This window comes from Clupea harengus, chromosome 7 (assembly GCF_900700415.2).
Source record: "Clupea harengus chromosome 7, Ch_v2.0.2, whole genome shotgun sequence".
Lineage (NCBI taxonomy): Eukaryota > Metazoa > Chordata > Actinopteri > Clupeiformes > Clupeidae > Clupea > Clupea harengus.
In genome coordinates, this window is record NC_045158.1 from 11,297,952 (window position 1) to 11,319,027 (window position 21,076).

Below are 21,076 nucleotides of genomic sequence, written 5' to 3' on the forward strand. Positions count from 1 at the left end.
CCCACCAGTGCTCTAACGTCTGCCTGCCAGCCCCCCCCCCCCCCCCCCCCCCCATACTACGCGCATTGGAGGACAACGATTAAAAACAACCTGTCCATTATGAACTTGTATACTCCCTTGTCACTCCCAGTTCATTTCAATGTCAGCTTGCACACAAAGAGTAACGGGGACTTGGGATTGTGATTCAAAGGTCCAGGAAAGGGCTGTTGTAGAACTGGCCATTGTTAAACTTCCTATGTTCACATGTTCGTTTGGTTAAGACATTCATTATTGTTAAAGTTAATTTATGGTGTAGTAGGGGTTTGATTACTGTTTCTTCAGAATTGTCTTTTTTCTATGAGATCATTAGATAACAACCGAACAGAACAAAAGAGAACAGAAATGAAATTATTTGAATTTCTAAAAGCTTTTTCTTACATGAGAATTTCTCTGTGGTAATGGAGTTTGGTAGCCTGGATGCCAGACGAACTTAGCCACGCCCACAACATTTTTGGTCGGGAAGTTCATATTCTGACTAGAATTATGAGTATGACATCGTCAGGCTAGGAGTTTGGTGTGTACCCTAAATATCCACCAGTGCTTTTCAGTCCATTCAGAAAACTCTCTGGAGAGTGATAACCGCAACTGTAGCATGTACAGAATTCCCACAAGTGAAACAATAACCATATTAAATGTAAACCTATTTATGTATGAATTGTTTTTCAAAGAAGTGACATTGAATGATACACAATTGACAAAAGGTTCACTCTAAGAAGTGAGACAGACACACTGTCAATGTTTACAGCGTCATGTAAGCCCCCGGACTGTGAAACAATGGACATATTGAGAATAGTATAGCTTAGTCTAGAAACAAAATTTGACATACAAAACAAAATTTTACAAATTTTACAAAACCCTTCGCAAAAACATTAGTGAGAATTTAGAACTCACAGTAACTACAACCGGTTTTTTTTCTGTCCTGAGTTAACTAACAGTAAACTTGCTAAAAATGAATGAAACAAACGCTAAAAGTGAGCCCCACCTCACAATTAAAAAAATCAATCTAGTGAAGGTGCAGGGAGTATATATATACATCATGTGCATCAATGTGCCCTTCCATGTGCAAGAATACCAAACATTCATACGATTGTGCAAAAACAACAGCGGCGCTTTTTGATGTCATCACTGGGGGGTAGTGGGGTCTCTGCGGCCAGGCTCTCCTCCTTGCACTCGGAGGACGAGTCTGTGGAGATGGACAAGAGCCGGCCACACACGAGCTCCGCAGCGTTCCCATCCGTCATCGAGACGTCTGTCACCGTCTTCTCCCTCAGAGACATGTCGTCGTCCTCGTCGATCAGGACCACCTCCGTCTTGACGTCCACCTCGATGGCCAGGGTGGTCTGTACGTCCGAGTCGTCCCTGTTCTGCCAGTCCAGGAAGGACAGCGAGGAAGACCTGTCCACAGAGGTAAAATCCGGCTCCTCCGTGATATCATCCTCAGTCCCACTCCAGGCCTGCCCACCTGTCCCCCGCACTCGAGGGTCATATATGACCACTGGACTGGCCTCTTCATGGACGGCCTTTTCCTTCATGTCTGACAGCATGGTCCCATTGGTCTCTGTAGGTGTTATGGTCTCTTCTCGCCTGTTCTTCTTATCATCTTTACGCACTTCTTTCCCAGTGCAGGAGGCTTCTCCCAGGCATTCTTCATAGATTACCTTCTCCCTGTCCTCATAAAGCTTTGCAGTCCTCTGTGCCACCTCTCGATGGCTGCCAGTCGTCACAGCAGACATTTTTGTTGCCTTCTGTGTCTTTGTGCTTTTGGTCATGTTGCCTTCCCCTAAAAACAGAGAGGATATGAAAACATTTCTCAATGAATAGCCTTAATATAAGGCATCTACAGTCATATTGTATGCTGTTTTGTTAAACCCTCATGGCAACTTACTTGATTTGTCATCCAAGACCATAGCCAATCTTTCCACAACAGTGCCCTGCAATATATATGATCAAGGATGCTGGGTGTCACATCTACAAAGAAAGAAAAATCAACAATAGTATGCAAAAGTTATTAACATCTTCTTTTAACATTGGCAGCTAACAACGACAACATTTTAGAGCTCCGCCATTTCATTTAAAACTACAGCAGAATATCACACACTGCACCCAACAGTAATCCACCACTGGGCACTGTCTATTCAAGAGGAACAAATAAGGTGAGCACTTTTAGAAAACAAAAATAACTCTGAATCCCAGAGAGACCCCATAATTCTGTTGAAGGCGAAAATGCCTGACCACAGCCTGCATGGTATGTTAAGAAGAACACAGAGTAGCTACAATATGTTACATTTCTTTACCATGTTCATCAACAGTCAACCAATAAGTACATTTGCATATTTTCACAGTTACAGTAGGAAGATGTCGTTTCTGTGTCGAAAAGTAATAATGTGTTGGAACAAACAACGATAGCAGTGTACTTATAAGGCACAAAGAAAACGCAGAATTTCTGAATAGTCAAATGCAATCTGTGACCTAAATGACTCCTCTTTTGTGTATGCCAAGGGGGGCTTTGTGTTTCAACATCCAAAAGCTAAGATGAAAGCTGACATAAGGCTCATTATAGTTGAACCACGGTCTCTATAGTATGGCTCACAACAGTATCACAGTAGTTCTCCAAGCCTAACAAATGATCCCTTTCACACATGACTGGACTCTCATGGTGACAGAATCAGAACTATATGAATGAATAATAACAGCAAAATTTTTAGTTGCAACATACACCTTAACAAATCTACAAATTCATTGGCATTACCGATTACATCCTCCACTCATTTTCTGATAAAGCTCAGAATGTTCTAGAATACATGCCAGAATTGTCTCGTTTCCTAAATTTTGGCAGCTCTGTGGAAAATTAGTTGAAAAGAGCAAACACCATTACAAAAATAAAAGTATTGCGACAGAAACACAATAAAAGAAAACAGTCAACACTGCTTGTGCAAAAATGTAAACCGAATGCAATATTTACCTTTCATTGGTTGAAACTGCTATTCTCCCAGTAACGTGTGAGTAATTTGGCATGAGATTTAGATGCCATGACATCAAGGAAAGGTTGTAGATTCTTTTTCTTTCCTGGATCATATAAAAAGATCCAGAATAAATGTTTATTAGAAGATCACAACAACATTTTAAAAATGTTTTAAAGACAAAACAGCCCATAATGTTCAATGCAGACCCTAGTAGATGTTTAATATATATACATTTACATGCACATTGACAATACATATTTAGATCACCTAATTAAAGTTACTTACACAATGTGAAGTTGTGAATCACAGGAACAAAAATGGTAAAAATAAATAAATCCGTTCCCTGAATTATTCCAAACTCCTAACATCAGCCATTAGTGTGTGTAGCAGTCGTAGTGATGTAGCAGAAGATAAAGGCAGAGGCAGATAAGCTAGTGTCACACACAAGCTTGTAAAGCCTTGTAGAACTGAACATGTGATTCTCTACCGTCTATGGACTAACATGAGGCTAAGTGTTTCTCTTTAGGTATGCTTGACTTGGTAGACGGAGAACATCGAAAGTTACTGCTCACCACTCCAAGAGAGTGCTAGGAAAAATATATGTGTGCATTGACCCACATAGCTACAGCATAGCCCGACTGCACTCACTATAGCAGAGTTGTTGCTGCTGCTATACCAAGTTGTTATAAAATTATTGTATAACTGATTTCCCCCTCCTTATTTATACCCAGGAGAAAGAACCTTGGCATTGTGAAAAAAGCAGAAAACAAAAAAAAACGTACTATATGATCCCCCCGTCATCAAGAGCACATGCGAAGGAGAATGAATATTTTCTTTCAAAAATCAGCGAAGGCTGGTGAGGTAACTTAGATTGCATCAGAAAAAATTTACTTGCAATATTGAAATATTGTATTTACAGTATTTTGCAGTGATGAAGTGTTTCCCTGTCTATTCAGACCACCATGACAAAGGCACAGGCCCACCTATGTGAAAGCCTGCTTTCATCATCTGCCACATCTGACTCCTTTAAAATGAATAATACACATGAAAGACTTCCACATACATGTGCACCGAGACCAAGAATATCAAGGACATGAAATATTGAACAGTCCTTTCATTCCCAGTTGGGGCCATCTTTGTGATTCCAACTGAATCTTGGCTTTGTTCTCCTGCTGGTATTGCACTATAGGAACATGTCTTAACCTTCTCTGGCAGGTTTAGTTTTTAAATTTTCTCCCCGTGTATGTTCTGCAGTAGCTGACAAAGTCTACTGAGATCAGGAATATTACAAATGAATGATATATTGTTCTTTCATTATATACAATATACTCATACATTGCTTGATACATTGCTCTTCCTCTAAATCATTTTAAACAGACCTGTTACAGTAACATTGTATAGAACACGCTATGCCTAGTATATAACAACTGTGAATACTACAATATAGCGACAAATGAAGCTGTGTAGGTGATCCACTGATGATTGGGGGGGGTCTCATTCAGTTCAGTGCATGTGACATCCAGCATGAAAAAAAGGATTTTAATACTGATCTATTTTCAGATCTGTTTTAGTATTGATAAAATGATAATCCTATCACAGATTCATTATAGGAAAAACACTTTATTTAAAATGTCACCAACACCTTAAAAACATCAGTACTAGTACACAATCTTACATTTCTACAACAATGAGGGTCATTTTTAGCTATCCACTTTCATCACTTCAGTCAGGTTCCCTGATCACTTGTCCCAGGATGTAGCAGGTTCCTCTGCTGTAATCTTCTAGCTGAAACCTGCACACATTCCTAGGCTGTTGACAGCTCTCATCTGTGGCTTCCCAAAAACGGATGACAACCTTCCTTGGTAACACCAGAGGCTGCTTGAACTGGACAGACACAGACAGTGGAGCTCGTACTGCATCAGCCCCTGTAAAGTGAAGATGAGTCTTAAACCAGAGAAATAGCACCCCTTGATTGGGTAAATTAAATATTTCTGAGTTCATTTTTAATTTACAGAAGTCCTATGCAACCGTGCCATTTGGAATCGATTCTTCTCCGTAATAGCTTTCTCATATTTTATGCTTAAATGAATATACAGGGAAATGGTGAATAAGCTTGCATTATACTTCATACTTCATGTGTTGCTTGTTAATGCCTGGAAAGGATAAAGGCATTACGATATTTAATATATATAGTTAAATGCTCAAACTTAATTTTGATGACAAATCTGAAGATTAATGTTGATGACTACGTATTAATATTTTTTCCAAACTATTTATCAGCCACAAGACTCAGAATCTTCCATTTAATTGCATGTTAGATTAACTTCTTTACTTGCCTAAATTCAAGATGAAAATGCATCTGAATATCAGCTGCTCAAAAGAAAACAACATAAAATGTGGCCTTATCATTCAAGTTACTGCCAAAAAAAACTCAACTAAAGGAGACTAATAAGGGAAAACTATTTGTGTGGGCCACAAAATTAGTCCAAATTAGACCAAATCTGAGTGTTTGAGAAATTAAGAGAAGCCTAACGAATAATGTGTGCAAGGAGTGAGTCCCACAATGAAGTATGAATGCCTTCACCACACGATACATTCATGATATTGAAATAATTAAAAATAGAGAAAACTTTCTTTCAGTAGGAGTGCCAAAATGCATGTTATGTTTTGTTAATGGCTACCTTTGTGTTTCTCAATCTCAGCCAGACACTGGGACATCATCCATAGACCGTGAACTGTGAAACGTCCCATAACCCCCAATGTTGATGGAAAAACAAGAAGGTTCTTCAAGGAGACATCACAGAAGGCCCACACCGACTTAAGACCAGCAAACAGTGGCACACTGATCTCCAGTGACTTCATTTCAACAGCCCCTACACCACACAATAACAAAAATAAGCCATACCATTCTATTCCTTACGTTATCTATATTTATAACAGAATGCTAAATTACATTTCATGTCTGGAATAAAACAACAGGTCTGTATTTATTCATACTACCTGATCAGTTTCAATGTTTTCAGTTCTGTCCAACACAATATGAGAAAGGTTTTAATCCCTGGCTGGTTTCCCTTACCATCTACACCATTGGACAGGCTCTGGACATTCAACACTGGAAAATCTCTAGGGGAGAGCATGGTCACAACACTCTCCCATACTGGATGATCAGCTCTCAAGGCCTTAAACCAAATATCCACCTCCACACCGCAGTCAACAAGCCTGTACTCAGCCACCCCTGCCTCCAGACGGAAAGAGGCTCTCCTCAACTCATCTATGGGCTCAAATTTCCTCATGGTTTGGCGGACAGGGCAAAGACCTATGAATGAAAATGTAGTCCCTGTTATTCCTGAATTTGGAAACTTGTGGATACCATGCAGAAGGTAAACTATTAGGTACACAGGAATAATAAAATGTGTATGAACAAACCACATCATTCGTTGTGTAAATGGACTTAAAAATATATAAATAGGGAAATAGTCAATAAATATTACAAATCCAAGACAGTTTACCTTGAGGGCTTAATCTGAAATCATCTGAAGTTATTACCATCGCCATCAACCGACCACAAAGGACATCACAGAAACACAGTGGGATGTCCCTGAAGACACTGTCTGGGTAGTCCCAACCATATCCAGTGGCCCAGCAGTACCATCGTAGATCATTCACCTTTAGCCTGAAGGGGTTTGGGAACATTACACAATATTTAGCCTGGACCTCGTATAACACTAACTGGTTCTGAGACTTTTTGTTGTTGTTCACTAATCAAGAGTAGCCTATGAAATCTGCCTCCATCCGTAAGTGTTTAAAGATTTTACTTTCTGAGCATTAGGCCTATTGAAATTTGAAAGCGAGATGCTGTGTGGGTTAATCAATGGCAGACGCATCTCGACTGTGGGCATGACGAAGAGCATGGGACGAGCTTGACAAATGAACAAGCAAGTGAAGGCCTCTCCATAACATAGAAATGCCGGTGAGGCATCAGGGCCTATAAGCTGAATAATATATCAGTACACACGAATGTTAAAAAGCAGCTTGAAGACAACACCAGAAGGTCTTGTACTGGCTACTATTACGCAGGGCTATTATCCCAGACTCAAAGTGCAGTCAAACCAATCACTGCCTATCACTGGTCAGTTCTGTATAGGCCAGCGCCTCGTCTTCGAGCAGATCACGACTAAGTTCTCTCCACATGTTCAACATCTGACTAACATCAACAAGCACTCATTGACCTCAGTAAGAGCTGTGTTACGGTATTATGGTGACATTCGGCTACCAGAGAGTCACATAACAGATACAAGACCACCACAAGTACCTGGGCATTCCACAATCATATGGGATCCATGAGGAGGTGTCAGGAAGATATCATCATTCAAGAAATACCAGACATTCAGAAAGATCCTAAACAATGTGTCAGCTCAATGACAGATGAAAGAATCGGGACGTCAACATCTATATTGTTTATTAGAAATAAACTTAAAACTTTGTATAAATCACTATACACACTGTAGAACCAGTTTCATGACAATTTGGCTACACCCTAGACGTTGAAGAAAACAATTATGTACAGTCTGTCTACGAGTCTATATTGGCCTATTTAAAGCCTACAAATTTGTGTAACGTTAAAATACTGTACCTGCAGTTGAGAATAGTAAACGTGGGGTTAACAGGTTTGTCCCTGTGAGCATACAACTGACCTTTCCGTTTGCGGAACGCCTTTATTTTACACCTAACGTAAAGGTATAGGTAACACGGAAGGGCTCTCCTGGTTTCGAAAACGACACATTTGCTCCGTCTGTATGACTTACATAAGCTTGCACAGATTGCATACATGCCATATGCGGGCACAGCGACCAAAAGCAAGATTTTGTAACGATCCATGTCTCCACATTTTCTGCTAGCAAACAAAATTTCGGATACAGCTGAAAGAAAAATAGCGTGTGTTATCTATCTGTAGCACAGACACCGTGTATCAGTATAATTCTTTAAGCAACGTTATAACCTAATTGCTAACATATTCTGCACGGAGATCATTCAGCCCCTTTACCACCATGAACCTGCAAGAAAGTTTATTTTCTGAAGTTCATTCATGGCCGTCATTCGTAATTTTCTTCAAAATAAAAGTCGGAAAAAGATTGTTTGTAATTATAGAATGAAGGGGGGGGGGGGGGGATGCTGATTTAACACATTGTATGTCCTACCAAATGTACACTTTCGTTAAGATTGTAAAACACAAACCAAGCTGGAAAGAAATTAAAATGCTTTTTTTCCCAGCTGAATAAGGGTCATTTGTTTCTCCAAATATACATTTTCATCGCCACCTAGAGGCGTGGCAGGTAGCATGTTTTCTGTAGTCTTCGCTTTGCTCCATGAGTGAGTTGTCTCTGGGCATATACCCTAAATTTTACTTGAACTACCTGTATGTTCATAAGTGCAAATCCAGTATGATTGGAGTGCTGACTAGAACCCCCAATAAATCTGCAAGCGGTACCCTCTACATAGAATGTTATAGCCTACTACACAAACAAAACAAAAACATTTCATGAATTTTAATCCATGACAACAAGTGTAACATGTTTCCAACGTTCGGCAAAATGCAGTGATGAAGACATTTTGCTCACACAATGGTCTTTTCTACCAAGGTCTCTGCAGTTACACCATTATATATATGACATTTTCATTCATTCATTCATTCATTCATTCATCTCTCTCTCTCTCTCTCTCTCTCTCTCTCTCTCTCTCTCTCTCTCTGTTCTCTTGTGAAAACGTCGTTGCACGTATGCTCATATTTCTAGATCGATAAATTGACCAGTTCAAACACTGCACTCAGTTACCTGAGACTTCCATACAATGTGAAGTGAAAGATAGTGAAGTATAATTTAAATAAGGATAAAACAGTAAGGCACGTTTTCTTACAATCGTGATGTCAGGTTCTATCAGTTCATGTCGAAACACTTCTCATATAGCCGAATTAGCTAAACGAATGCAAACCAATGAAGCTGTCTACAAGAAACATTAGTAGAAGGTGCATGACTGTACAGGGGCGAAGAACGTCATAGAGTCACATGTTTTAGGCCCAGACCAGTGGCATTCGATGGGATTATTCATTCAGTTGGTTCCTCATCCGAACAGCAGCAACAAGACAATGCAGATAGCATTCACTGCTATTAAAGGCACTGGAAATAAACAGATCAAAGCTTTAAGTACAAGACATAACAAAGTTGAAGTTAGGTGAATGTTGCTTTAGGTATTTAGCAGATGTTTTATCAATGTTAGACGAATGCAACGAAACCTTAGCTGTCATACAACGTCTCTATGGTATGTAGGCTACACACCTCTCATCACTGTTCGTACAGAACGGACGAGATTGATGACCTGCACCTTGATTCCTGGTTCTTCACCAAATCCCCCTACATTTTGATCAACACTCCAGCCGACTGAATACAAGACAGAAAAATATATGTCATTAAAATTTGTGCCTCCGTTAAGTTGTACTCCTTCACTGCAGTTTGTGCTTTCTGGCAGTAAAATGATCAGAATAGCATAGTTTAAGAGCATCTACATCAACATCCAGGAACTGAAGTAAAGTTAGCTTCACACTACGGGATATCGTTAGCCGCTTAGATATGATAGCTTTTTTAGTTTTAGCAGTGTTAATAGATAATACTTGGTCAAAACTAAATATAAATTTAAAACACATGTAACAGCCCGACCGAAAAATACAAAGTTACTTTACTTTTGCTAAGAAATCGCTCCTCATGTAGCACAGCCACGGCATTTACACCAAGGATTACTGCTTGTATTAACGCGTATAATGTGAACGCCATCTTAGTTATTGACAAGTGACGTCAGGGAGGTATGGGAACTGTGAGGGGACAAATTAAATCCAAAAATATTCTCAAACAATCTCAAAAGTTAAAAGAGGTTTACAGAATTTTTAGATGTCATAATTTCCCCGCTTTTTGGCATTTTTCTCATCTCTTTGTATCGTGAATATCAGTTGACAAAAAATCGGGGGAAAAAACACATTAAATGATAACTTCTGTCCTGAAAATGAGCACAACCAATAGATTTTGGTAAAGTTAATTGTTGCACCTGACCACCCTATAAATATTTGGGTGCAAGCAGCAGCTGATTCGTTTTCCTAGTTTAGTGACCATGGAGTCAGCGTTGCTTTTGCTGATAACGTGTGGGATTTCTGTTATCTTGTTAGGTGAGCCAGTGGGATGGGCTACTTCACAAAGAAAACTGTGCCATATATTTCATGTATTTCACACTCTAAATGGACTGTAAAAAAAACCGAAGTGACTACGGATGGCCTAGGACCTAGACGAAGACAAAAGGATGTATTTTCTGACCTTGGGAAATTTTAAACCTAGTCTACTTAAGTGTGTGTGTAATTTGGTTATTTTGCTTTTTACAGCTGAAAGTGCAGTTTCTTCCCTCCAGAAGGGATCAGTGAGATGCCGCATTGGCCTCTATTCATGTAAGGATGGCTCTGACTGTGTTCCCTCCAGCCATGTGTGTGACGGAGAGAAGGACTGTAAAGATGGGTCTGATGAGGACGGCTGTACTATGGAATGCAGTTCAGGTAGGAGTCCCAGAGTGCTCTGGATGTTAATATTACTTATTTTGTTTCCTCACCCATGAGATCTGAATTTGAATGCTGTCTAAGTTTCATTTCACTGATATAAATTGCGTTACTGTTCTAGTTCTGAAATGCGACACACATGCACCCAAGCTCTCCAAAGCCGTGATGAATGATTGGATTGGAGGACTTTGGTAAAAATAAATTGCCTGAACAGTGACTGTGCATAGTGAATGTTCGACGGTCTCTACTGTAGGTCAGTTCCAGTGTGCCCATGGCAAGAAGTGCATCGACAAGAGACTGGTGTGTGACGGAGAAGCCCAATGCCAGGACCGGTCTGATGAGGGAGACTGTTTAAAGCCTGAGGGCTGTGTTCATCAGTGTGATGAGAAATCGCGCTGTCTGCCGGCAACCTTTCTTTGCGATGGAGAGAAGGACTGCCAGGATGGTACTGATGAGTCTGGTTGTGGTAAGTCAATACAATGGGGCGAAAGGCGGAAGATGCTCCAGTACAATGTTCTGGCAAAAGGTTCTAAAGAGGCCTCTCCATGTGCTTTGTAAGCTGTTGTTTAGCTCTGTGCTTTTGGGTCATGTTGATGGCATCAGGTTAGATGGGAATCAGGGTTTCTGGACATGCCTGTGTTAACTGGAGTTTGTATATAGTGTCCATGTTAAGAAATGTTTGTTTCCAGTTGAAGGTACAGAAACTACCCCTCAAGAGGCGCCGAAGCGGTGTCCCATTGGTCTCTTTGGGTGTACGGATGGCTCTGACTGCATACCCTCCAGTTATGTGTGTGATGGAGAGTCGGACTGTAAAGATGGCTCTGATGAAGCGGACTGTGCCCTTAAATGCAGCACAGGTGGGAGACTGGACTTGTGCTGGTGTGATCTGCTTGCTATACTTCACTTTGTAGAAGTCTGTGTTAAGCAATTTGCATTTGTTAACCTGGTTTTTCATTTATTATATCATAGTGTTACTGAAGGAGATAATTTCGAAACGCTGTTAATGACTTCCGAATATATTAATCAAGTGCCTTGTATTAATATAAACCTTGTATGAATCATGTGCTTCTGTAAGCAGGAACGTGGCTTTTCTGTTTGTCTAACTTAGATTATTAGGTGCCACTTGGTCTGCATATGTGCAAGAGCATGTTTAGACCAGAGGTGATAAGAAGGGTCGAACTATGCTTCTTTCGACCTTGTGCAAAACAGACATCCTTGCAAGACAGGGAGCCTCGGACGTCAGACCCACCACCTGGCTATCCCTGCTGACATTGTTTTGGCGCCAGAGAACGCTAAAGTTCTATCTATATAAACCTTGTGCGATTGTTTAATATTGCTTCTCTCTCATCTGCTGCAGTCTGGGAGTAAGCCCGGGCTCCCTCTCTCTGAGAGGGCCCATGCTTCTCTCTGACCTGCCAGGATGTGGGTGAGCCCAACGAGCTTGTTGTTGTCATATAAATATACTTTTATGCAACTCCGGAGTCCTGAGGTAACTTGAGTGAATTCAGCTATCAGTTACTGAAAGGTTACAATAGTACCTTGAATTATGTAATCTGAGGTTAACCTTTGTATTCATATATTCAGGTGCAAGGTTTCATTAAATGTAAATCTGCAAATTAACTGCTTTTTGTAATTTCTTCATGAAGTTTTATCAAGTGAAAATCCAGCTCAGCTGAACCATGGCCTTGCATTTATTTATTTTTGTTTTCTGTAGATCAGTTTCAGTGTGCCCATGGCAGGAAGTGCATTGACAAGAGCCAGTTGTGTGATGGGCTAATCCAGTGTCAGGATCAGTCTGATGAGGCAGACTGCTTGAAGTCTGACGGCTGCATTCATCAGTGTGACAACAAAACCCGCTGCCTGCCGGAAACATTCTTGTGTGACGGGGAGAGGGACTGCCAGGATGGCACTGATGAGACACGCTGTGGTAAATTCCGTTAAGTCCTAAAAAGCTAAATATACTGGCAGTGTCAAACTGCAGTGTGGTGGGGGTGGGAATCACCCATTCAGCCATCAACATTATCCTGCTTATTATATGGGTACTTGCCAAAACGGTAACTCCTCCAAAATACCTCCAATGATTTTGTTGCTGTCTTGTAACTTTCGCTCAGAAAAAAATGGTTCATGCAAACAGTACTTTAAAGTTTCAGGTTTTGCATAGCAACCTAATCCTTGCTGACTTGAAGTTAGACACAATTTCCGTTACATGAAGTCCAAGTTTAGTTTTAAAGCTTGCAATTAAGTACCATTTCGGCCACGTGCTTAACAGAACACTCCTTGGTTCCATCCCCTCAGCTGCTGAGAGCTGCAGCAACTCTGAGTTCCGATGCTCCAGTGGCCAGTGTGTGTCCATGAGCGTCCACTGCGACGGGCACCCTGACTGCAGGGACCACTCCGACGAGGATAGATGTACCCAGCCCCCTCCCTGCTCCACCGACTTCCGCTGCCCCCACAGCCAGGAGTGCCTGCTGGAGGACTGGCTGTGTGACGGCGAGAAGGACTGCAAAGATGAGACTGATGAAAAGGTTGGATTAATTGATCATGTTCTGCCTGTGTTCAGCTGGCAAATGGATTTAAAATTGCAACATTAACTAGTAGTAAAAATTGTCATCCTAGTAATCCTTTTTTGCTGAAGGTGTTGGGAAAGAGGTTGCATGTGCTCATGAGGTGCATTTAATGTTTCAGAATTGTGCGGTGCTCCCAGTGGCATGCGGAGAGTTCCAGTGGTCCTGTGCCTCAAAGACCCAGTGCATCCCAAGAACGTGGAGGTGTGATGGCATGAAGGACTGTACTGATGAAAGTGATGAAATGGTCTGTAAGTGTTTGCATTTACTCCCTGACAAACAGGTGATCTGTGGAGTCGAACAAATCACATTTTTTATTTTTTTATAGAACTTAGAAAAAAAAACGTTATCTGATGTTTCTATGTAGCTTTTCATTAGTTCATGAGGAGTTTATTGCTAAACTGTTGTAACTGTATTGCAGCAGGTCTGCATTTGAAATTAACAGTTTCATGTCTGTACAGGTGGTCGAGCTGTGTGCCCCTCACATCAGTTCCAGTGTGAGAGCACTGAGTGTATTGACATTGCTCTGGTTTGTAATGGCGTGGCTAACTGTCAGGATGGTTCTGACGAAGCTGAAGCCTGCCTCAGTGACCCGTGCCCTTCCGCTGACACATCCCAGTGTGCTCATCTCTGTTACAACACGCCGCATGGAACTGTGGGTGTTTGGGTTTATTGTTTTCAGAATTCCTAGTGCCTAATGTCACAATTCTGACATCAACAATGGGACTCAGTCTAGTGTGCCTCTTTTGCAGAAATGTGGGTGCAGGACTGGATTTAAACTTCAAGAGGATGGGGTGAGCTGTGTCAACATTGATGAGTGTGGAGACAGCCATCTTGTGTGCAGTCACTCTTGTGAGGACACTGAGGGCGCATTCATTTGCAACTGCAACCAAGGCTATGTGCTTGAATCTGACGGTCACAGTTGCAAGATTATGGGTAAATATAACTTCATTCCACAGAACTGAAACACTTGTCTCGAGCCATGTTTTTCACTTTTTCCTTTTTTTGTGTGTGCTTAGGAGAGCCTTATTTGCTGGCTGGTGTGCAGTCAGAGTTATTCCTCCTGGGTCTTAGAAGCTCAAGCCTTGATGTGCTGGTCTCCTCTGAGAAGTTTATTTTGTCTGTCGATTATGACTGGCAAGAGCAGAAAGTGTTCTGGATCAGCCTGAATGCTGATTCCATAAAGTGGTCTTCACTAGACAAGAAGAGCAAAGGAACAATCATCAAAGGTTAGTCCCATGAATGTATTGAAGTTGTAAAACGTTTTTCCTGGAAGTGTTTGGTTTGGTTGTGGCTCTTAGTCACTTATGATGGGTTTGTGGTGAAGGAGGATAATCCTGTGTTGTCTTTTGGTAGGCATCAATGCGGATTGCATTGCAGTGGACTGGGTTGGAAGAAACTTGTATTGGATTGATGGTTTTGGAAGCCAAATTAATGCCATTGGATTAGACCAGTCACATATGAGGTCCAATGACTATGTTCCAATACTCGATGAAGAACTGGAACAGCCACACTCCTTGGCACTGCTACCAGAAAAAGGGCAAGGAACTCTGTTAAAGGGGGAGACTGCATGCTTTGTTTTCCCAGATACAATTCTGAAACAAAATTGTAGTGCAGTTCTAGTGAAGTTATGCCTTCTGTTAGTATTTGACCGCTCAGTGTTGTCTGGATATTTGCCATAGCTTGTTGTAATTGAGACTGCCACACACTGTTGCGCTGTGCATTGTCCTGAGCTACTAATGACCAGAGCCAAATTCCTCCACATGTAAGCATTTTTGCTTTTTCTTTCTACAAATCAGGATCATGTTCTGGTCTGAGACGGGCGGAGAAGCCAGGATTGGGCGTGCTGGAATGGATGGGTCTGACAGGAGGGTTCTGATTAAAGATGGCCTGAGGTGGCCGGCCAGTCTGGCTGTAGACTCACTGGGGCAGAGAATCTACTGGACTGATGAGAAACTGAAATGCATTGGGTCAGCCACACTGGATGGGGGGGACATCAAGGTGCTATATTCACATATACACAGTGGGTTGTTTGCGGGGAGGGGAGACATTTTGGTGATGAAGATCTTGAGAGGGTGTTTAGTCTACTTGAAATACTGATGGATTCTACATGACTATTTATATAGAATATAAATAATAGTAGGGTATGTATATAGATTCCACTTGTTCAACAATTATTATTTTTTTTTTTTTTTAAATCGCCAGCTCCTACAGTTGATGGAGACGCCCAGTCCATTTTCTGTGTCTGTGTTCAATGACATGGTGTTCTGGTCAGACACAAAGAAAAGGACCATCCAGAAGGCTCATAAGGTCACTGGGAAAAGACGTGAGGTTCTTCTAAAACGACCTGGACAACCCTTGGGCTTGAAGGTTGGTGCTTTTAAAGATGTACCATATATTTATCAGGTGTTTTGTGACTTGTGCAAAAATGTCTAACCTAGTCACACCCTAGAAATGAAGTGTTTACATTCAAAAAGCAATATAGCTTACATGTTGGTGTTGTCCTGTGGACTTCTGGGTCTCTTTTTTTTTTTTTTTTTTTCTGCACCTCTTGCCACAAGCATGAATGTAAAGTTGAGGTTTCTAAAACTAAGATGGACGAATACTAGAATCTACTTTCCCTGTGTCTGTGCAGGTTGTTCATGCTCTCCTACAAGCAAGAGTGGGTAATGTATGTGCCAAGCATCAGTGTTCTCACTTGTGTGTGGTGGCACCGGGTCTGAAAGCGGTTTGCAAGTGCCCATCCCATCTGCTTCTGGATGACAACAGGTTGACTTGCTCTAAACCAAAGGACACTTCATTCATCTTAGTGCTATCCTCAACTGCTCTCACTCAGGTGCCCCTTCTTGCAGAGTAACAATAACATTTTCAAAAAAATAATGCACATTATTTACAGCAGGCAGACAGTATGGTGCCAGTGAGCTGCTATTTAATGTTCCTTTGAATTTCCACACGTGTTGCAGTTGAATGTTGACCTCTGGTTTGGAGGCTACGTTTCCTTCATTTTCTGCTTTTACTTTTGGGACCATCAGATGTACTTGCAGAACCGTAATCAGGCCAACAACCTGAAGAGCTGGCCAGAGCATCGTCAACTGGAGCTTCCCAACATGAACGAGCCAACGGCGTTTGACTTCACGGTGAAGGACCTCACTCTGTACCTGGCTGATGCAGGCCAGGCCTCGGCCGAGCTCTTCAAGGTGAAGGAGTCAACCCTGGTGTCCAGGGGCCAGCTGCTCCGCCTCAGCAAGGACTACGTGACCGCCCTGGCTGTGGACTGGATCACCCTCAACCTCTACTGGAGCAGCACTAAGCAGCCTCGTTTGCAGGTCACGTCGGCCCAGGGCGCGCACACCGCCGTGCTGATCTCCGAGGGCTTGTCCCAGGGCCTCGACGCCATTGCCCTGCACGCGCCCAGCGGGCGGCTCTGTTTCGTGAGCCTCGGGAAGGCGGGAGACGACCAGACGTCCCAGGTGGAGTGTGCTTACATGGACGGAAGAAACCGAACGCTGGTCAGGGAGACTTCCACACAGCTGGGGTCGTTGACCCTCTCTGAGGATGGCGGCAAACTTTACTGGGCTGACACAGGTGTGTTTGAAATGTTGGTTTAAGAATGCAACAAGTTCTACTAGGCATTCTATTCCCTCCCCACCCCTTTTTTCTACTCTAATTTAGTTATTTTAATGGGACCTTGATCATTCTCACATATATGTTGATGACTGAAAATGAGTCTTTTGTAGATGCAGGACTTATCGTGTCGATAGGTGCGGATGGATCGGATTACAAGGAGCTGAAAAGGAGCGTGGGCTTGAGGGCATTTGCCCTCATAAATGGCGTGCTCCTCTGGGTGACCAAGAGTGGTAAATGAGCAACTACTTCTGTAAAATGTACAATGTTGTGTACAAGCTTCACCACAAGAATATGCTATGTTGACATTCAGCGGTAATCATGTTAAATTTTGAAGTGCATCATGATTTTAGATTTGCACTGTCGTACCTGAGTTTATTTATTTTTAATGCATGAGCAGTCATCAACAACTAATAACTATGGCATTGTGTGCTTACTTTAAAAGTGACGCAACCAGAAGGAACAGCATAGAGCAAATTTAGAGGTACAGTATGTAGGATTTAGTGGCCCCTAGCAGTGACCCTAGCAAGTGGACCAGCTTAGGCAGGACACAATCTGCGGCCTTGAGAGTATCGACAAGTCCCTGCTTCCTGGCAGGTTTAAGCTCTGGTGCCTTCAATTCGGTCTTGTACCCCGGCTGATGTGGCCTCTTACCATCTATGAGGTCCCTATCTCAAAGGTTGAAAAACTGGAGAGGTTGATCAGCTCGTTTGCCAGAAAGTGGCTGGGTCTTCCCAGGTGCTTCAGCAACATATGGCTGTATGGAAGAGGCATTCTGGAGCTGCCTGTGTCCAGTCTTACAGAGGAATTCAAGTGCTCCAAAGAAGGCTGGAAATGACACTAACAGAATCCCGTGACCCATATGTAGCCCAAACAGCTCCTACTCTGGCAACCGGAAGGAAATGGACTGCAAGCGCACCTACACAGCAGGCAAAGGCAGACCTAAGGCATCGTTGGCCTTGTGCAACAGGGGAGAGGAGGCTTTGGCCTTGGAGAGAGCAGACCATCTTGGCGCAGAGGTCTGGTCGTTGAGGAGGTGCGCCGGCAAGAGCAGGCAACAAGGTGCGCAAAGGCTGTCTCGCAATCGAAACAGGGAACGTGGATGAGGTGGGAGGGAGTTGAGAGAAGGAAGTTCTCTTGGAAGGAACTGTGGAGTATGGAAGCATTTCACACCAGCTTCATCTTGCGAGCAACGTATGATGTCTTGCCATCTCCCAGTAACCTTTAACAATGGTACGGAGAAGCCCTAACGTGCCCACTCTGCCCGTCTCAGCAAACCTTAAACACATCCTGGTTGGCTGCAAGACAGGCCTGACTCAAGGCCGTTACACCTGGCGGCACAACCAAGTGCTGAAGTGCCTTGCAGCTATGCTGGAGACCAGACGAACGACCATCAATGCCCTACCTCCATCATCCCGTCCTACATCTGCAAGAGGTTTCGTCTGTGAAGGTGCAAAGCCAACCAAGACCAAGGCCAGTACAACATCAGACCTGTCAGCTGGGAGGAGCGCGAGACTGGAGGCTCGTGGTGGATCTGAGTCCAAGGCTCTACTTTCCACCAGAGATCGCCACTACGAACCTCAGACCAGACCTCGTGCTCTGGTCCTCCTCAACCAAGAAGGTGTACATCGTAGAGCTGACTGTGCCCTGGGAGGACACTGTAGATGAGGCCTACGAACGAATGAGCCTTAAGTACGCCGAGCTGGCAGCTGATGCTGAGCAACGTGACTGGAAAGCCAAAGTTTGCCCAGTGGAAGTCGGCTGCAGAGGCTTTGTGGGTGAGACAACTACCAGGCTGCTTAAGGATTTGGTAATTCGAGGCCAAGCCCAACGCCAAGCCATCAAAGCCCTCAAGCGCTGCTGAATGGGCAAGCTGTGGGTGAAGAGCTCACCTGGGCCCCAAAATAGCATCTGTGGCACAGAAGGGTTAAAGCAGAGGGGGGCACACCTGGGATGTTGTGGAGGTGTTGTGGGCCCATCATCGAAACACCGGAGAAGGAGGGTGCCCACCTGATGACTCCAATGAGGCTTTTTAACCCTTTTGTCCCACAGACAGCACCATGACTCTTAGCCGGAAACACCTTGCATGTCTGCGTCAACCCACTTCACATCTCAGGAGTGCAAATCAACCAGGGATTGTAAGACCTAGTCCTAAAACAGAACTGAAGGGCTCATTCACAATCATTTGTAGTTACAGGTGATGTACACTAATGAGAAGTTAATTATGAATACTACGTTCCATTTCTGCTAATGGATCACCCTAAATCCTACACACTACACCTTTTAAGCTGGGTGCACCTGACTTGTACTGTTTCTTACACATGCCCTGGCTCCGAAACCAATTACTGCACAGAATCTAGCTCCAGTTTGAACATTTTGTTTCTTTTTTTTCCATAACTTAAGGCTGTGACTTCATGCGGTCTGTACTTTTTATCCATTGAGTCACACACCGAAATAATTAATGTTGGAATTTCTTTGCATTAGTCATTTGCAGTCAATTGATCTGTTGGTTACACATGTCTTGTCAATAAATGTAATCTCTTGCCTGTGTTTCATATTTTGCATCCTCAGACACCACCAAATTTTGGTACAGAGATGATAAGGACGATAAGCTGTGGTTTGAAGTCAGTACAGATGTCATCGGTTTGAAAGCCTATAGCAAAGCCAGTCAGTTGGGTAGGTTTGCAAAATGTATATCCCTCGTCACATAGAAGTATGTATTTCAATATGTGTACAAGGTTGCCAATTTTGTGTGCATTATGTAGGAATCAACCAATGCTCGAATGGAAACGGAGGCTGCAGGCACCTGTGTCTTCCTTTCCCTGGGGGCAGGACCTGCAGATGTGCCCATGACCACCTCCTAGCTGACAGTGTGGGCTGCACCCCTGACCAGCGCTGCCCCTCTGGCACCAACTCATGCCTGGACGGGCAGACATGCATCCCCAGTCACCAGTTCTGTGACGGGAATCTGGATTGTCCAGATAACTCTGATGAAAACTGTGAGTCCTCGGATCACCTTTCTCTTCGGACTATGATCCAACCACTTCCACCACAACTGGATTCCCCTTAACTGGATTTATACAGAAGTCCTGATTGTCAAACGTCTCCCTTTTCCAGGTGCCCATCAGAGAGTGAAAACCGGTTCCAGTTCCCCTACAACCACATCCATCTCCCAAGTTCCGGTTACCATAGCCAACGATGCCGCAGTGCGCAACCTGGACGCGTTGCCGTGTAACGACAAGCTCTGCAACGGACGTGGCAACTGCGTGACTCTGAATGGAGATGTCTCTTGTGCCTGCTCTTTGGGCTATGGTGGAGACTTCTGCCAGGATGAGCTGGGTGGGCTCAAGAGCACCATCACCTATGGAGCTGCAGCAGGGGGAGCTGGTATCCTGGTCATTATTGCCATCATTGCTGTGGTCAAGAGAAGATCTGTCTCCAGTCAAAGGTAGAACTCCCTAGGTGGTCACCACAATTTTAACAGTAAAGGATGTATTTTCTATTTCAGTTAACAATAAGTTATTTATATTAAATATTTTTACAAATTGGATTTTTACAAAATATGTGCTGCAAAGAATCATTTTGTTCAGTCATGATTTGCTCAAAGTAAGGATTTTGTCAACATCCTGTTTATCAAAACATTTAAAAACCCTTCTTGTAAACATAATGAGCATAATTAGCAATTGTGTACATCACCCTCTCTGCTGTCCAGAGCCAACCCCGAACTGGGTGAGACTAGCATGGAAGTGCTTGAGAAACCTGATCTGCATCCCTCAGAACCTTCCTCGGCCAAACATCCTGATCACCCTGAGGTATTATCCTGTGTGCTTCTTGACTACTTTTATACTGTTGTTCAGTTTTGACTGTCCATATTTATTCATGGTTCAGTGTGCTAATTTTGGTTTTGTTTCCTTATTTGCTTTATAGGATGTGGCATCTTCAGTGGACTAGATCTGCTGTTTCATTTTATCTAACATCTTTGATCAAATAAAGTGTGTAGCACTTCTGCCTTTTGTCTGCAGTCATTTTTGTCTTTCCTTGTAACTGAAGTCAACGTTGAAGATATATTTGGATATTTTGTGTTGTGCAGCGACTTGACAAGGCAGCTTGTCTTGTGACTGAAGCAAAAAACTTTTATGGAGCAATTTTCTGTTATGTTATATTGACTTAAATAGGATTTATTTACTTGATGTGAGCTTTTGCCAAAGTATCCCATTTCTGACAATTACCCAGGCATGTACATGATCACTGAATAGGGATAATATTACTTGGATTATTATGAAATAGTAAGTTACTTT

General features: G+C 42.8%; 4 protein-coding genes across 5 annotated transcripts; 1 reads left to right on the forward strand and 3 right to left on the reverse strand.

Annotated features, from left to right (window-relative positions):
- Window positions 1-507: 507 nt before the first annotated feature.
- On the reverse strand, window positions 508-4,543 carry si:ch211-12e13.12 (paralemmin-2). Its single transcript, XM_012830563.3, has 3 exons — window positions 3,002-4,543; window positions 1,925-2,007; window positions 508-1,819 (listed from the first exon to the last, which is right to left on the reverse strand). Exons 2-3 carry the CDS (start codon window positions 1,944-1,946, stop codon window positions 1,119-1,121), a joined length of 723 nt encoding a protein of 240 aa, XP_012686017.1. The 5' UTR covers window positions 1,947-2,007; window positions 3,002-4,543; the 3' UTR covers window positions 508-1,118.
- Window positions 4,544-4,602: 59 nt separating this feature from the next.
- si:ch211-12e13.1 lies at window positions 4,603-8,402 on the reverse strand. The gene is made up of 5 exons (XM_012830582.3): window positions 7,636-8,402; window positions 6,512-6,675; window positions 6,079-6,318; window positions 5,684-5,875; window positions 4,603-4,927 (listed from the first exon to the last, which is right to left on the reverse strand). The coding sequence occupies exons 1-5, from the start codon at window positions 7,878-7,880 to the stop codon at window positions 4,725-4,727; spliced, it is 1,044 nt and encodes a 347-aa protein (XP_012686036.1). The 5' UTR covers window positions 7,881-8,402; the 3' UTR covers window positions 4,603-4,724.
- Window positions 8,403-8,533: 131 nt separating this feature from the next.
- On the reverse strand, window positions 8,534-9,868 carry LOC105902907 (immediate early response 3-interacting protein 1-like). Its single transcript, XM_012830588.2, has 3 exons — window positions 9,736-9,868; window positions 9,335-9,436; window positions 8,534-9,175 (listed from the first exon to the last, which is right to left on the reverse strand). Exons 1-3 carry the CDS (start codon window positions 9,824-9,826, stop codon window positions 9,120-9,122), a joined length of 249 nt encoding a protein of 82 aa, XP_012686042.1. The 5' UTR covers window positions 9,827-9,868; the 3' UTR covers window positions 8,534-9,119.
- Window positions 9,869-10,105: 237 nt separating this feature from the next.
- lrp13 (low-density lipoprotein receptor related-protein 13) lies at window positions 10,106-20,785 on the forward strand. Of its 2 annotated transcripts, none has more exons than XM_031570508.1 (21): window positions 10,106-10,212; window positions 10,423-10,590; window positions 10,844-11,056; window positions 11,280-11,447; window positions 12,305-12,517; window positions 12,886-13,115; window positions 13,276-13,405; window positions 13,616-13,809; window positions 13,886-14,090; window positions 14,174-14,383; window positions 14,511-14,694; window positions 14,954-15,155; window positions 15,360-15,524; window positions 15,790-15,990; window positions 16,187-16,739; window positions 16,892-17,011; window positions 19,350-19,454; window positions 19,544-19,777; window positions 19,896-20,226; window positions 20,491-20,590; window positions 20,706-20,785. In XM_031570508.1, the coding sequence occupies exons 1-21, from the start codon at window positions 10,158-10,160 to the stop codon at window positions 20,727-20,729; spliced, it is 4,005 nt and encodes a 1,334-aa protein (XP_031426368.1). In that variant the 5' UTR covers window positions 10,106-10,157; the 3' UTR covers window positions 20,730-20,785. The 2 variants fall into 2 exon arrangements, with proteins under 2 accessions (XP_031426368.1, XP_012686067.2); XM_012830613.2 differs by having other exon boundaries at window positions 13,907-14,090.
- Window positions 20,786-21,076: the final 291 nt, after the last annotated feature.

Excerpts from the sequence above, each read along its gene's own strand:
- si:ch211-12e13.12 (XM_012830563.3), bottom strand. The coding sequence starts at position 1,946 with ATGGTCTTGGATGACAAATCAA. Across the intron at positions 1,820-1,924 it reads GGTCTTGGATGACAAATCAA|GGGAAGGCAACATGACCAAA; the intron begins GTAAGTTGCCAT and ends CTCTGTTTTTAG.
- si:ch211-12e13.1 (XM_012830582.3), bottom strand. The coding sequence starts at position 7,880 with ATGGATCGTTACAAAATCTTGCTTTTGGTCGCTGTGCCCGCATATGGC. Across the intron at positions 6,676-7,635 it reads TTTACTATTCTCAACTGCAG|GCTAAAGGTGAATGATCTAC; the intron begins GTACAGTATTTT and ends AAACCCCTTCAG. Across the intron at positions 6,319-6,511 it reads TTTCAGATTAAGCCCTCAAG|GTCTTTGCCCTGTCCGCCAA; the intron begins GTAAACTGTCTT and ends TTTCATTCATAG.
- lrp13 (XM_031570508.1), top strand. The coding sequence starts at position 10,158 with ATGGAGTCAGCGTTGCTTTTGCTGATAACGTGTGGGATTTCTGTTATC. Across the intron at positions 10,213-10,422 it reads GATTTCTGTTATCTTGTTAG|CTGAAAGTGCAGTTTCTTCC; the intron begins GTGAGCCAGTGG and ends TGCTTTTTACAG. Across the intron at positions 14,091-14,173 it reads TCACAGTTGCAAGATTATGG|GAGAGCCTTATTTGCTGGCT; the intron begins GTAAATATAACT and ends GTGTGTGCTTAG.
- LOC105902907 (XM_012830588.2), bottom strand. The coding sequence starts at position 9,826 with ATGGCGTTCACATTATACGCGTTAATACAAGCAGTAATCCTTGGTGTA. Across the intron at positions 9,437-9,735 it reads GGAGCGATTTCTTAGCAAAA|TCGGCTGGAGTGTTGATCAA; the intron begins GTAAAGTAACTT and ends TCTTGTATTCAG. Across the intron at positions 9,176-9,334 it reads TGTACGAACAGTGATGAGAG|TGCCTTTAATAGCAGTGAAT; the intron begins GTGTGTAGCCTA and ends GTTTATTTCCAG.